The 16657-nt window shown below is 30.4% G+C and overlaps 2 protein-coding genes across 7 annotated transcripts in view; one reads left to right on the top strand and one right to left on the bottom strand.

The window, feature by feature from the left end:
* Positions 1-16245, top strand: part of LOC145946625 (thrombospondin type-1 domain-containing protein 4) — a 120504-nt gene extending 104259 nt beyond the window's left edge. Inside the window, exons 13-25 of one of the 6 annotated variants that reach the window (XR_014427190.1) lie at positions 393-559; positions 907-1012; positions 1091-1163; positions 1585-1784; positions 3559-3691; positions 3971-4223; positions 4772-4951; positions 5260-5424; positions 5734-5910; positions 6028-6193; positions 14708-14796; positions 15375-15540; positions 16140-16245. Coding sequence is in view for 4 of the 6 variants with exons in the window: in XM_083056613.1 (XP_082912739.1) it covers positions 393-559; positions 907-1012; positions 1091-1163; positions 1585-1784; positions 3559-3691; positions 3971-4223; positions 4772-4951; positions 5260-5424; positions 5734-5910; positions 6028-6193; positions 6363-6478 (1736 nt within the window). In the remaining 2 variants the exon portion in view is untranslated. Of the gene's footprint in view, positions 1-392; positions 560-906; positions 1013-1090; positions 1164-1584; positions 1785-3558; positions 3692-3970; positions 4224-4771; positions 4952-5259; positions 5485-5733; positions 5911-6027; positions 6194-6362; positions 7498-7895; positions 8525-14707; positions 14797-15374; positions 15541-16139 lie in introns of those variants that run through there. The other 5 variants (XR_014427147.1, XM_083056613.1, XM_083058355.1 and 2 more) reach the window with 5 other exon arrangements.
* Positions 11870-16656, bottom strand: LOC145932471 (armadillo repeat-containing protein 6 homolog). Its single transcript, XM_083031483.1, has 6 exons — positions 16544-16656; positions 16264-16413; positions 14737-15068; positions 13892-14187; positions 13431-13696; positions 11870-13282 (listed from the first exon to the last, which is right to left on the bottom strand). Exons 2-6 carry the CDS (start codon positions 16375-16377, stop codon positions 12908-12910), a joined length of 1383 nt encoding a protein of 460 aa, XP_082887609.1. The 5' UTR covers positions 16378-16413; positions 16544-16656; the 3' UTR covers positions 11870-12907.
* Position 16657: the final 1 nt, after the last annotated feature.

Here is a 16657-nt window from a genome sequence, read left to right on the forward strand (position 1 = left end):
AAGTAAAATATCTTTATAAATTAATACAATATATAGAGAGTTATAATTATCATTTTTATATTTAAAAAAATTTTTATTTAACGAAACTATTAACAATTTATTATTTAATCAACACAACCGATCGATAAAGTATTACATTTGTTTAATGCATTTTTTCAAGAAATTATAAATATTATCTTAATATTTTTTTTCTTAAACCTCTTATTCATAAAGACCATGTTATACTATAGAAAATTGATAAATAGTCGCTGCAAATTATCGTGGACGTTTTTATTACTTCTGGAATAAAATGTTAGTAGTATAGCAAAAAGGCGAGTAATATTAAGCAGTTTTTGCTCGCGAGATACTGCAACAGTGGTATGCTGGTTAACAAACGATCGATCTACTCGCAGCGTTGAGAGACAGTAACGGCAGTTACATCCTAAACGGACCGTGGTCTTACAGTCCCAGTGGTACTTATAAAGCGGCTGGCACGACATTAACATACCAGAGGGGCGATAGGAACCGTATGGAGTGTATCTTAGCGACTGGACCGTTGAACGAGTCTTTACATTTAGAGGTACTGCCCATGTTATCGTCTTTTCGTTAATCGTATCAAGGGCAGATTAATTATTCGTTCAATTATGTAGATAACTTATATGTCACATTTTACAAACAACTTTACTAATGAATTGTTAGCTCTCTCTAATTCTGTTAGCTTTATTAATTACGTAATTACCAATTCCATTTTGATATAATTTGAAGATAAAATAATTTTAGCACATATTTGAGTGTCATTTATTATTACGTTATTTGCATATTTTATATTTGTATTGCAATTTTCAATCATATTTTTAATCGTATTCTCTGATCTACAATCGAATCTTTATGTTATTAATATTATTGTTTACACATTATATCTTGTAGATCTTATCCGTGGAGTTAAATCCAGGCGTTTTGTATAAATACATGCTCCCCGTGAAGGAAGTGCCGGACAGTAAAGCGGTGATTGCACCGCCACTGCTTGTCGCGGGTAATCTTCGTTGCCAATTAATTATATACAATTAAAAATCATCGATTATAGTCCATGATGTTTTATTCTTTTTCGCAGGATCGAATGATCAGGGCAACGAGATACCTAGTCCAGATACTCAAGTAACCGTGCGAGTACCTGTTACAAGAATGTAAGTACATATATACTTATTAAAATCTTTAAAGCGATATATTTTATAAGATGTTATCGTTTCTCAAAAATGTTCTCTTAACATTAAACATTAGAATTACAAATTAACAAATTAATATTTCTATATGGTATATCAATTTATTAAATATATTTTCATAATTTAATCCAAAATTATCTTGAACAATTTTACACGGCTTTCTTCTTTATTTGTGCGTTTTCTCTCATCTTTAATCTTTAATTTTTTTGTCTTTATTTTTTTTAATCGTAACATTTCTATAATATATCTTATGGCAAATCTTTCATACGGCGCTCGGCTGGGATTTTGCTTTGTACGACACGGAAATCTATGCAAGAGCTTCTCGCGAATCAAGCCGCGCGATTTGTCTTCGTTCGTTCAGCACGCTGCTCTCTCTACCTTCCAGATCAAATCGGCGGAGCGATTTATCTCCAACGCGTCGCGATCGCGATCCGCACGACGGCGGACGGAAGGAAGAGATGAAGCATCCGTCGACTACGGTGATGGCGGGCGATCAGCCAAAGTCAAAGACGACGAAGAAGAGAAAAAGGAAGTTTGCCTGGAAAATAATCGGCCACGCTCCCTGCTCGAAGGAATGCGGAGGAGGTAAGAATGTAATAATTAATCGCCTGTAATTAATATCAAGCGATATTTATGCGCTAGAATATTGCGTGTCGTAACGAGACAAATTTCATTGACGATATCATATTATTTAGCAAACGGCACCAAAGATTTAGAGGCAAAATAATTTCAGTATCGATTTAGGACAGTGCATGGCAAATAATGAGTTACAGAGTTTGAGAAAATGAGTTTTTAGCAAAATATTTATTTCGCAATTTTAATATTTAGCATGAAAACGTGATTTAATTGTGTTTACATTGTGCGAACACTGATGAATATTTCAATTTTCGAAACGTGATGCGCGGTGTTATAATTTCAATGTTGAGATCGGCGAGTTTGTATTAACTTCCAATATCACTGATAATGCATTTTCGCGTATCTCTCGTATATTCCAGGAAATGCAATATTGCAGTGTTCAAGAAATAAATGAATTTAGCAAATAAGTGCTATTAATGTACGCGGGATATATTCTAAATTACATGCGATTAAATATTTGTGATTGTACAACACAAATTTTTAATTGAGCGCCATAGTATAAAGCTTGTTGATAAAATTAACAGCTACCACCATGTATTTCGATGTATAAGCATTTCTCTGATATGTGTGAAATGTGTTTTCACAACATTTATTTATTTATTTATTTAAAATTATTTATTCATAACATTTAATTATTTTCTGCGATTATCCTTTCTAGTATAAACGATAAAAGCACTTTTGAAGGGGATACAATAATAATTATCGATTATAATAAAAGATAAATATTGCGAAACATATAATTTGAAAGTATAGCTGTATGATATTTGAGCATTAAGTTTAACGATAATAAAAAAGATATTGTTAAATAAAAAGATCATACAATTTCAAGTCATCATTTTGGATCTTTCGTAAGAAGCCGATTAAACGGACAATTAAGCAAAAAGCGCCTGGATAATTAAGGTCATTACGAAAACGACTTCGTCTAGACATCACTGAGGCATTGCGTGGGAAGTGACCCGAGATGTGTTCGTTTCGGTACAATTGCACACATTTTAGCGTGTAACGAACAAAAATTTTGGGTGAAATATTTTTAATTTTATATAATAATGAAAAAAAGCTATCTGTTTTAAAAATAATTTTTATACATAAATCGGACTAGGTATAAAATGAAATAATTGAAATAAATAAAATGATAAAATAAAGATAAATGAAACAGATGATTGCAGACGCAAACGTCTGAAAAAATATGCAAGAACATATTTATTTTTGAGATGCCAGCCGGAAATCACAATTGATACTCGCTTTATGCATTGATACTTTCTTATTTATTTGACATCTAGACATTGCAGGCGACAGCATCCGATAGTCGATGTTATGATTCAAATAAATGTCGTGATCCAAATTGACACGATACGGGCGGAAAGCGACAGATCAGAAAAACAATGCGATGGTCACGTCAATCATAATATAAGATATTCCAGTCGCACTTCATTTTATCCATTAAATTTTTGACTAATGTGAAATTGAAATTTTCTTAATAAAAATATCCATTAATGATTTCTGCATTAATTGAATGAAAATGAAGAGCTCTTTTTGCAATTTAAGACACAGATGTAATCATATATTCTTTCCGTTCAATTTTATTTTAATAGAATATTCCAACTGCAATAATATTTTTTATTCTATATTAACAATTTTTTAACAAGGCTAAGAAGGTGAAATAAGACGCGAAATTTTGCTCACATCGTATTGTTTCTGCAACTCGATGCATATTTATTTACAGGCGTACGTACGACGATTCTAAAGTGCATTCGTGAGAATAATCAGACGCCTGTCAGCGATAAACGTTGTCGCAACGTGGAAAAACCGAATCATCTTCCCCCATTGCAATGCAACGATCATCCTTGCGCCGCTAGGTATCTACATTGATATATTTTTCTTCTCCAATAAATCCTGTAATATCATCGTGTCCTCTTTTAGCCAAATTTTTCGATGCATTCAGAATCAATTTTTTAAAAATATATCTAATTGTTAAAAAATCGAGAACCTGCATTCAATCATATTTTTGCTAAGAAAAGATTGACTTCAAAAATAATCAAGGAAGTCTTGATCGAATAAAAATGCAATAATTTTATATATAGAATTTAATCAGACAAGTTTGAATCTCGTACTCGATAAAGTGGAAATATCATTAGATGGCGAGCCGAGCAGTGGAGCGAATGTTCGGTCACTTGCGGAATCGGCATCAGAACGCGAAAACTCGAATGCGTTCAGGAGCTGAATGCAAGATTGACAATGCGCGTTGCTGCCGGTGCGTGCATTCAACCGCCAGATTTGAGCACTACGGAAGCTTGTAGTTTGTCCCCCTGTCCCAACGCGGGCCCAGAATTGAGGCATATGCCCTCACAATACGACGCACCCAGGTGGGATGTGGGCGTTTGGAGTCCGGTGAGTCATTAATCTGTTCAATACTTTTATTGTTGGACTTCTACTTTTAGCGGTTTAGAAGTACGTCCGAAAATCATTAGGGATTAAAAGTTAGAAATCTCTCCAAATGTAAGAGACATTCTTAATTCTGTCAGTTTTAATAATCGCTATCATTGTCTTTACATATCAAAAGTGAGAAGCAATATATGCGGATAGCGGATAGTATATTCCAATAAATATTAAAAATTTTACATTATATGTAATTCTTAATGTGTAACACATAACAAGATTAGATAGAAAGATGTTAAAATGTGAGCTCAAAAATTATCAATTTATACGAATAATAGCGCAATAATAAAATTTATTATAAATATATTGTTATAAAATGAAATTTTTTATGAGAGCGAATTTTTTTATTGTTAACTTTATGTCATTTTTTTTGTTTTCTCTAACGTGTAGTATAAATGACTTTATTGAGACTCTTCGCTTTATATTGTCAGAATTGATTTCAATTCAGCGGTATCTTCTGTCTATCGAGTCTCCTATTTGTCACGTAATTGCACTTTTAGTGTTCGACGACATGCGGTCGTGGAACCCGAAATCGAACGGTGACTTGCATAACGTCCGGAGAATCCTGCTCATTAGCCAGTAAGCCGGAATCCCAAAAAGCGTGCGAGATTACAGCTTGTAATGGAGCAACGGACATGGGACATCATGCACCCTGGCTATACTCAGAATGGTCTTCTAAAGTATAAAATGCATACATTATTAAATTAATAATTCGCTAATTATAAATAAATAATAAATATTAAATTAAACAGAATACTTTTGTTAACAAATTATGGATTCTTTATGCATTGATTTATAAGAAAATTTTATACATTCATATTCGATATATTTTAAATATATACAATTCAGCATCTTTAATGACGACCAGCATAAAAATATGTATACTTCAAACATTATTGGATTTTATCTTATATTGCTGTACTTCGAAATAAATTAAAAATTAAATATTTATTCGAAATATGCAGCATAGCATTTGTCGTTGTTGCAGTGTTCCGCGGAATGTGGAAATGGTCTGAAAATCAGACGAGTGGCGTGCGCTGACGGTAGCGAATTATTTTGCAATCCCAAAGAGAGACCGGACACAGAGATGCATTGCTTTGAACAAGGAACAAACTGCGATCGAGCCAAGTGGTTCACCGGTCCATGGACTTCCGTTAGTACAAGATGACTCAGAAAATAAAACGCTCGCTTCGTGGCAACACGTAATGCTAAAGTGATCACCGTAGATGACATTAATTTTTTAAACGAATCTAATTTTCACTTCAAAATGCATGTTTTTAATTACATAGAAAAAATTGCACATAATTTTTATATTATGATTTTATTCTTTTAGACGATTTAATATGAGAATAGAAGCAATATTTTTTTCTTACTAAAAAATTCTTCTTTATCCTTATTCTGATTTTAATTTTATAATGAATAGCAATATATAATCTCTTACATTGATTTCTTATGCTTTTAGTGTTCTGTCTCGTGCGGTGTCGGCATGCAACATCGAGATATCGCTTGCATAGCTAGAACGAATGATGAGTTTGTCGTATTATCCGCGAAAAATTGCAGTGATCCGAAGCCAGTGACTAAACAAGTTTGCAAACTTTCGGCGTGTTCGCCGGAATGGTTCACCTCGAATTGGTCGACGGTAAAATATAAATTATATTTAAAGACTTTTTTCATGAAAAATTTTTTTTCTTAAGAATTTTATCAGTTTATGTTTAGGAAGTGTGTTTGATGCAATGCTTGTGTGTCTTCTCTTTAGTGTTCTGCAACGTGCGGTCTCGGAGCGCAAACACGACATGTACGATGCATCGTCGAGGGCATTAGTAGCACCAATTGTTCAGAAACCAATAAACCAAGCACGGAACAACGATGTAACTTGGAGCCGTGTAGAAAGGAGTTGCCAGTAGCGAGCAAACCACCGAAAAGTAAGAAAACTCACGCTATATCTTTCTAATTTTGATTCTTTCTAATTTCAGCAAATAAGTTCGAGCAATTATTTAATAATAAATCAATAATATTAGTGATATGTTATCACTTGTTAATAACAAGTTTAAGATAAGCTTGATAGATACATATTTTAATATTACATTTCAGAAGTGCACGAACCGTCCGAGTGCGTTGACAAATATCCGAATTGCGCTTTAGTAGTAAAAAACGGTTTGTGTCGAATAAAATATTACAAGCACTCATGTTGCCAATGTCATCAATAGCTGAGGCAGCAATTTTGCGTTTATTTGCAATTTTATAAATGCAAAGTTAGTGTTTATTGAATAAAATATAAATATCATGTCACATAGGCAAATCATGCCGAGCGTAAGACTGCTACAGAGAGACGATTTCATATGTATATTTTTACTTATGCGACACGCGAATTCGGATTACAGGTTTTCTTATATAGTCATGTTTTCTTTTGTCAATAACTGTATTCTTATAGAATACAGAATTCTCTTTTTTTTTTATTTCAAAGAAAGTTTCCAAGACGAATTCAGAACGCGGCGTTTATTTCTTTATTTTAATTCTTCATTATAATTCTACGAATTTTCGAACTTTTGGAGAAATATTGAAACTGTGCTCTGAATGAGACATAAATGAATGAAACAGTAAAATAAAATAAAATTTAAATTTCAGAAGAAAAGAAAAATATTCTAAATTAAAAACGATAAACCTTTATGCATTCGAATTAAAAATAAACTTTTTTATGAGAGAAGCTAAGCCTCGAAAAATTAATTTTGATTTTTCCGAGGATCTTAAACATAGTGAAAAGGTTTAGATTTTATATTGTTTAACATTGTCATTTTTTTGTGTATGATAATATCTTGCAATGTGTGATATGATACATCCACATGCAGATACGTGTACATACAGATCGTTTATATCGCGTTGTATGCACGTACGAGTCGATATCTATGTTATCGTTCCAAACAGGGGATGCAGGAGCGTAATTTTATCGATTCGGACGAGTGCTTATGCATACACACTGTCAGCTCTGGTGCTTTTATATGCAGTATCACAAACTTGATTTTTGTGTACTCTGTCGAGCGCCACGTTTAATGTATTCAAAGTGAAATAATATGTGATTTCATTCTTGAAGACCCGAAGTATATTGAAGATTAGAAAAATATAGAAAAATAAGAAAACTCATGTTTTCTATTTAATGTTGTATTTAACGGTAAATATATATCTAAATTTTATTTATTTAATATAAAAATTTATATATAATATGTGAATCAGAGAGATTTTATTACATTTGTAATGTAATAAAATCTCTCCGATTCACACATTATATATAAATTTTTATATATAAATTTTTTATATTAAATGTGATGCCATAAGTGTGACTAGAAATTTCAATTTAATAAAGTTTAATTTATTATATAAAAAAAAATTCTGTCAAATTCAATTAAACATTGTATGTATGCATTTAGAGACATATACTGCTTTATTTTAAAAATTGTGTGCATTAAAAATTATGTATAAAATTAATATATATATATAAAAGATAGAGTGGAGTATACATGGTAAAAAACATGTTACTCTTCTCTAAATATATCATTATATTTTAATTTAATTCATGGCATCACCACCAAAGAAAGTGTATACGATGCTTTTAATGCGTTTTTAATTTAGATCTGATGTGTGTTTTGAATGGTATACGCTACAAAAGCAGTCCGATTAAAAAGTAATATTTTCAAAGACGAACACCAAGTCTCGAATACATCCAATTACGTCCCTGGATAACGAGCCTCTCTTTGCATGCACGTTTGCGCAAAACCTGTATGCTCATGGAAATCTCCGAAGCTACTATATCCGCCTCTGCATCGATCGCGTAAAACGAAACGAGTTTTCAGTGAGTCCGTATTCCGGAATCGACGTGAAACGATGTAAAAAGGTGTCGTTCGAGCGCACAGGCTTGTGTTACACAGACCGGGAAATACGGCGGAATAAAAAATTAGCATTGCTTGTTTCCGAAGGAAAACATTTTATCACAGAAATATAATTGCCTTCTGTGTTGAAATGTAGAATTTCATTAAACAAATTAATGTGGCAACGTTACTGTGCCACGCTCGAACAAACGAGCTCAATCAAGAGGAAAAGAAATGTTTTTTATGTAAATAAGTTTTTAAAATACACAGCTTGTTGTACATACATTGAATGGCGAAATAATGTAATAAAGTACTAACGTCGCGATATAAAAAATTACGAAAGCATTTCTTCTAATAAAGCGTAAATATTTGTTAATGTTCTCTTGCATTCGTGATTTAAATATTGATTTCTTTTTAAGAATTAATAGTTTTTTTTTAATCATATTTTTATGTTAATAATTACTTTTATATATAAGTTAGAAAGTTGCAAAAATGTCTAATTTATGTCAAATTACGTTGATAAAGTATTAATTTTTCGAATTAAAAAATTTTGTTTAAAGCAAATTTTCTTTGATGCTTATGTTTGATCTCGAAGGAATTACGAATGTTAAAACTCTTGATCTGCGTACGTCACTAGATATCGAGTAAATTTATTCAAAAAACGTGATTAAGCATGATAATATATACATTGCAATAATATAAAAATACACTTATATGTGTAGAACAAACTCGTCCTTAGATTATATATATTGTATATTTCGCGACACCGAGATAAATATTAGAGTGATTCTCTAAATCGTCAGCATAATAATTCGGTATATTAAACTTGTTTTTAATTACGTCATTAGAAACAAACTGTTAACGCCATTAGTATTAAGCTGTTTGGATTAATTAATCCAAACTGTATTAACTGAATCCTTTGACCAAGTCTAAAGGATTATTCGAATGAATTTCTGTATTGAATTGTATTTCTCATATCCTTCGTCTCTCAGATTCCTTCTATTTTTACAGCAATTACAAATTATTTACACAAAACTTTTATTTATTCCATTTTCGATTATCAATTTTGCATCGATTTATTTACCTTGGTTACATCAGGTAAGTGCCTTTCATAATTTTTATCTTCTTTATTTGATGGTTTGTTTAAAATATTTATTAACATTTTACAAATTACACATATTAACATTTATGTTAATTTGTTTTATGGATTTATGTAACAAATGTGGAATTTATGCTTATATTCTATTTAAATTAATGTGTCTATAAATTGTAAAAATATAAAAATTTTTATTGAATTTTAAATTAAAATGTTTGTTTTAGGTATACAATAGATTTTGTTGTTTACATTATTTCATTATTTTTATCGTAATATAGCATATTTTTATTGTTTAAAAATATTTAAATATTATATATACTTTTATTCATTGTTACAATTTCTATCTTCTGCAAACAGATGTTCCTGAGATTCTATATAAAGTTCCTTGACGAATATCATCATACTAATTATTATTATTATTACATTTAAAATTTTAAATTTTCTCTGAGGTTTCAGTTTCAAAAACGAAAACTTGCTCAATTGAATATTAATTGCAAGTCTCCGCATTTTCATCAAATCGGAATAAATGATGTCACTTGCGCTATATAATAATATTATGATAAATATTTACGGTTTTTTACGGACATTATATCAAATAATGCAATTTTACATGCAAAATGATAGATTATGGGAAATGCTTTGGAGAAATGCTTTAACGCGAACGTGTAAATGCGACGATAGTCTATTATCAATTGTGGCAGTAATTATTTGAGTGTTAAATGTCCATATGTCTGTGATATAATCTTATATGTTTGACTAAATCAACATTATTAACTTTGATTGAAGAATATAGAACAATTGCGACTCGAAAAATTGCATCTATTTCTCAGTGAAAAGAAAACTAGCATAAGTATCTATTTAAATATTTTATAAGTATTTAAGTGCTGTAAGTATTTAAAATTTTTAATGTGTTCTCTAGAAAAACAAGCAATATATAATATATTGTATTAAGATATACAAATATGTTAAACAGGCAAAAATCTTGTAGAAATTTTGTAAAGAAAAAAGTTTTGGAAGAATATTTTACCTATTATATGCAATTTATTAATTGATTGATTAATATAAATAATAATTATATATTTGATTGCAGCACATTTTTGTCTATGTAAGTTAATGTGAATTTATAGAAGTAATTTTCGACGATGAACAAACTTATTTTTGAGATAGTACACTGTACAATATCACTAACTTAAGAAGTACGAAGATGAATATAGTTAATCGCTATCGTGCTCCTTTATCGAGACAAAACGTCCACTAATGTTCATAAATATATGTTCTGTGTCATCGCAAGCACACAAATATGTCTCAATCGCGTAGCTCGATTATCGCGAGCGTCTCGTCAAGAACTGTGATACAATCGTAGTCTGCAGGAATGAAGTACAACGAACGATAACGAACAATTAATGATCGATACAAAAAACCAGCTGCTCCGAGAAAGAAAAGTCGTCTGGCGCTTTGTAAAATTGCTTTCGTGTCACTCGTAGTGCAATAAAAGCCTTAAGCGAAAACAGTATTATACGACAATCATATTGCAATCGATGTATAATTAATCGTGACGAAATTATACACTACTAAGAATATAATTGTTATAATTACAAACGAGAATGATTGCTTATGAATGGAAAATTTAAAATTTGGCTACTTCATAATCTGCAAGTGTATTATGTCAAGAATCTTTTTGCTCGTATATATAGTAACATTAAAAAATGTCTCTTTGTATAAAAAAGATATATCCTTATACGCAGAAAATCGGAACTATTTATTATATATTCGAAGTATTTAATTTGCATGGCTAGAACACATATATGACTAACAAGAATAAAATAACTTTTCTTTTTATTTTCTAATTTATTCGATGCTTTATAATCATGCAAGTTTCTATGCTTGATTAATCAGTTAATTATCATCGTGTATTTCATAATGTTATATTCTTGCAGTATGTAAATAATCGTTTAATCCGATTTTCCGCAATTTTCTCTTGCAGTGTCACTGATGTATGTGAGCGATTTTACTAAAGATTGTTATCCTGCGCATGAATCTTATACGTCATGATATCTTCTGAAATAATATAGGATACAGATTTCTATTTAAGATACATGGGCGACGTGAAATGAATCATAAGAGAATCAGACTAAGAATGAATATGCATTACTTATGTATTACAGATTGTAATTACATGTTTGACGTTCGAGCGCTCTTGAATATTAGATATTAATAAAGCGGAAATCAACAAACACCTGTTTTTGCTCAAGGAAATTTGAAGAAGCAATGAATTAGATGGATATTAACAGATTGGTTGGAAATAAAATATCATCCTCTCTTTTCTCCTTGTCATTTATATTTGAAAAAAACCATACAAACTATATAATGGATATTATCGAATAAAAATATATATCTTTTTATGTGTTTTTTTTGCATAAAACAGTATTTTAATTTTTCAACATTATCTTTAATAATTAATTTATTCTTTAACATATTTCCAATTAATTCTATATCAAATAATAATTTATTTTTCAGTATGTGCTCATCGACAATATAATCAAATATTTTGGCATAAATTAATTAATTGACATAATCATATCCGCAAAATAAAATGAGTGTTGCTCTCGAATTATACAATGCTTAAAACAAAACAAAATTTTGGGTATCTCTGTCACGTAAAATTAAATGGACACGTAAAAAGTGGATAGAGGGAAAAGAAAAGGAAATAGTGCATTGATTTAATGGATTATATTTTGATTAGTTAAAATTGAATTTTTATTTTTATTCTTTTTCTCGTAGCAATACGTTAGCATACATGCAAAATTTTTCGCTGCATGTGTATAAAATAATTTATAAAAATCGATATAGATAGCATCGATATATATGTATGTATATACCACTATATTTTATTCGTATTAATTTATGTCTTTTTTCAGTTCAGCAATGTGTGTATACCTAAATAATGTGTCACATTATTTAGGTACCTAATTATACCAGTCTTGATTATTAATTTTAATTAGCAAAATCCTGTCTACCTATCTCAAAATTCTAATTATAATATAAATTCGGAAAAAATTAGTGTTATCTTTAATAATATAATTATGCTAATATATATGGAAATAATTTAGTTCACGTTTAAAATCTAGTCTTATATAATTATTTATACATATTAATAGTAAAACTGGATCTGTGTGTATATATATATACGGCATCGATTAAAAACAACAGTTCAAAGTACAGATAATACAATTAATTAAATGAAAATATATAATATAAATTCTGGCAGTGTGTTAGAGGAGTATATTATATAAATTTCAGGCACTTTCTATATATGAAATTTTTAATTCTTCTTGCATAATGAGCGACAATTTTTTTACAAAAAACGAATAATATTAGATATTGCTTACCATTTAATTTTGCTTTGGAAGCAGAAAAATATAATTTCAATAAAAAAATAATATACACAAATTAAAATGCTCATGTTTTATGAAATATCGCTTAGAATCAGCAATTTTACAAAGTTTATATATTTTTTGAGCACAAAAATATCTTATTAATTAGTTAAAGACTATTATCAAATATTATATAGCATTGCGAGGTGAGATAAAGCGAAGTACAAAATTCAAGTTGTAAATGTATTTGTATAGCAAATGCAATGCTATAATATTATATTTTATCGATATTGTTGAAAACAATTATTAATAATGCTCGTTTCTCACGCCAACACCTTTTCCTGTCCATCTTTCTTTTAGGTCTACCTTCAGGTTTAGGTCTCTCAATGCGGCTTTCATGTTGTCCTCCAACTTAGGACCGTGCACACGTAATGCATTCAGCAACACTTCTTCAATGCCATATGCTAAAAACTCCTTGGACTCGGATCTATTTCGCACTGACATATTTCTAATCGCCCAAGAGCCTTGTTTTAGGACGTTTACGTTATTAGGATAAGCCTTCATAGCGTCTACGATCACTTGGGCTGCGCCGCAATCGTAAAATACACCAGAGTTTGAGGTGCTTCGTAAAGATAATGCGGATATGCAACTTAATCCGGCAGTCACGATATTCTCTGACCTCTGCCAAATATAATAAATTTGAATAAAAATTTATTTTATATAAAAACTATTTGGCTGTATGATAAAAAAAAATATTTTCTGAAATTTACTCTAACAAAAGTTATTTGTCTATCACATATAAATTTACTGATTTACCCTCTGATTTTACCTTCATTCTACTGATAACGGATACGATTAAAGGCGCGCATCCGGAAGTCACAATGTGAGATTTCACATTGTCATTGCCAGCAAGCGCTTTGAGCAACTTCAAAGCCTGCCAATTTAATTTTTCAGAGTCTGGATAATCGGCCATTACATCCAGAATAAATTTTAAACCTCCAGCGTCTTCCACTTCTTGGCAGAATTCATTTCGGACAATTAATGAGGCCAAGGTGATCATTAAATCACCTACGACCTTCATGTCCTTCTTAAATCCTGTCCGCGTGACAAATGCATATATATTATCACAATGTTTTATTGAAATATTCAATGTTTTAAATATTCCAATAAAAAGCATGTTATTTTATTTTTTTATTATAAAACAAATATAAACAGTAATGGTCGAAAATAATTCGAGATTAATTTTAAAAAGAAAGATTAATTTTAAAGCTGTCTAAAAATATAATCTACTTGTCAATAGCTCTGTGAGAACATCCAGAGCACCCTTCGCCATGATAGTTGCATGCTCGTGGGCCTTTCCAAATTCATGTCTGATATCATCGTCCAGGACCAATGCTCTGATCACCGAACATGCGTCCTTGATCTCGTACGCGTCTACGTCTTTGCGCACCAATATCTTCTTGAGTTTTTCGAAGATATTGGTGTCAAAGATCTTTTGCCTGTTCAGCTCATGTTTTATGCAACACTCTCGTATCCAATGCAATAGACATTGCAATATCGCAGTATCGTGATGTCTCTCTAAAATCCTGACAAGTAAAATTCCGTGAAAGACGTCCAGAAGAAAAAAGGACGAATATTTATAACTTAAACTAGATATATGTATATGTTTTGTAATTTTTATTTTTCCAAGCATGATTCTTTCCTATGCTTACGCATCTTATGTCAGATTTTCATTGACTTATTACGAATTTGAAAAATAAAAAAAGATCAAAGTTTATAAAATAAAATAATTTTCACCTTAAAAAATATTCTTGTTTAATTTTTAATTAAAAAATAATTTTAATTTAAACAAGAATGTGTAAATATTTTTTAGAAAAAAATATTGGATATTATGATATTCTTATAATTATAAATGATATCAACAGATGACATCGATTTTTCTATCATGTGATTAAAAAAACTTTTTTTTCTTTATGACTTTGTTGTTTTTCGATTTTGACATAAATTGATAATTTTTCTCTCTTATAAATATTTATAGTATTCTATATTTTTTTTTACGACTTTGATAGATATTTATTAATATGCGCTTGCTTTTTTTTGTTTTAGAACCAGTCTTGTAAGGAAAGGATCTTTACTCTGTCTGCAACGCAATCCCGTCGTCGTCCAATAAATCTGGATAACCGGACATTAATGAGGTAATTGTCTCCAGCGCGGATTTAAATATCGCGTGATTCTTCTTGCAATCCTTCAAGAGATCGATTAGGATGTTGTAACACTTGCGTTTACCCGCAAACACTCTATACCGAATATCCTTATCCAATTCAGTTCGCAATTCTTGCAACGTTTCGGGCACAGATTCGTAACTTTTGTCATTCATAGCACGCGTTAATTGCTCCAGACATATTACTATCTGTTTGTATTTGTCCTCAAGAACTAAATCTGTGATAATGTTGCTCAAATCTATCCCCTGCGCGAAATAAATGCTCCATATTAATTATATCGCAGCAGCGATATTGTATGATAAGGCCATATGATCAAAGTGTACATTTTTTCTGATAATCGCATATAAAATTTTAATTAATTTATTTTATAAATATTTAAAGACTTATATATATTTACGCTACAGTTAATGTATTTTAAATGGAATCACTTTCTTTAACAATAATTTGTTTATAACAAAGCGAAATAATAGCTATAAAATTTTTCGTAATTTAAAATAAGTTTTTTCTTCCTCTTTTTTATACTAATTTATCTTTTCTTTTTTTACTTACAGCATCAAAGATAAATGCGTTAAGATAGATACAGTACAATAAAGAACAGGTCGATGTCTTAAGATAGCAATTGTGACACGAGTGCTCCGAAACTAAAACCGTCAAGAAATGCGGAAGGAGCGCGTAACAAATTTTATTTTTATACTACGAAACCTTCTGTACCCTTTTGTAAGTACTAAAATGTTTTACTTTAATAATAATAATAATATATGTATATAGAAATCAATAAAATATATTTATCATAAAGCTTCCAAAATTTTTACGAAAATGAAATTGAAATTCTTTTATCGGAATTGTTTGCTTTCGGTTAATAAAATAAAATTTTGTGGCGTTAATTTTTATATAATAGTTAGCCGTGAAATTTTTCGCTTTGATTTAATATTCTATATTTATTTCTAATGACATATCAATAAAAATTTCCGATGACTTATTCGCTAATTCATACTTACGTAAATGCATATATGTGAAGCAACATTTTTTATTAAAGTGTAAAGATACAATTTAAATTTCGAAATAAATTCTAACTAAAATTTTGTAAAATTTAACATAATATAACTTGGAAAACTATGAATTATTTTTCTTTTCAATAATAATAAAAGAAAAATCTTTAATAATCGCGCCTGTAAAAGAAATAAAAAAAGATATTTTTTTATTCTATACTTTATCCGTAAAGATTAATTTGAAAATTTTGAAATAAAAAAAATATATTTTATTCTCAAAAACAGAAAATTGAACTTTGAAAATTTCGTTTCTTTCTTTATTTTTAGTACATCGAAAGTGAGAATTCTGAATGATCTGACGCATGAGTCACAGAATCGCACACAAGGAGCAGAAAGATATATTTTTCACCGATCACATCAAGCGATGTAAACAAAGGATTCGGAACATTACCTTCATCTCAAAGCACTTGATAGCGTCCTCGACCGCCTCTTCTTCGGACAAACCAAGATCCTCTATTAATTCCTTAATCTCCTCATCGTAAGCTTCCTGAGTAATCTTGCTCATGATAACGAGATTTCTCTCAGACGGTGTTCCAATTCGCTATATAAGGAAATGAACGTCGTGTCAGTCGCGCGAGCCAGGCGAGCGTACACTGCTACTGCTACTGCTTTGTCCACGTGGTAAGAAAAAGAGGAAAGCTGTCAAAGCGCGACTGCGTTCGTAAACTCACCAAAATCCCGCCGCAGGAATAATGCAAGTTTACGCCGTCAGACGGCGCATTATTCGTCGAGCTGTCAGATGGACAAGTAGTGGGCAGTCTTGATCGCGCGGTTGATCTATGTTC

The sequence above is a fragment of the Prenolepis imparis genome, unplaced genomic scaffold (genome assembly GCF_030444845.1).
Source record: "Prenolepis imparis isolate NDT839.2.m4 unplaced genomic scaffold, iyPreImpa1.0 SCAF_1, whole genome shotgun sequence".
NCBI lineage: Eukaryota > Metazoa > Arthropoda > Insecta > Hymenoptera > Formicidae > Prenolepis > Prenolepis imparis.

Excerpts from the sequence above, each read along its gene's own strand:
- LOC145932471 (XM_083031483.1), bottom strand. The coding sequence starts at position 16,377 with ATGAGCAAGATTACTCAGGAAGCTTACGATGAGGAGATTAAGGAATTA. Across the intron at positions 13,697-13,891 it reads TCTCACAGAGCTATTGACAA|GATTTAAGAAGGACATGAAG; the intron begins GTAGATTATATT and ends TCACGCGGACAG. Across the intron at positions 13,283-13,430 it reads CCGTTATCAGTAGAATGAAG|AGGTCAGAGAATATCGTGAC; the intron begins GTAAAATCAGAG and ends TATATTTGGCAG.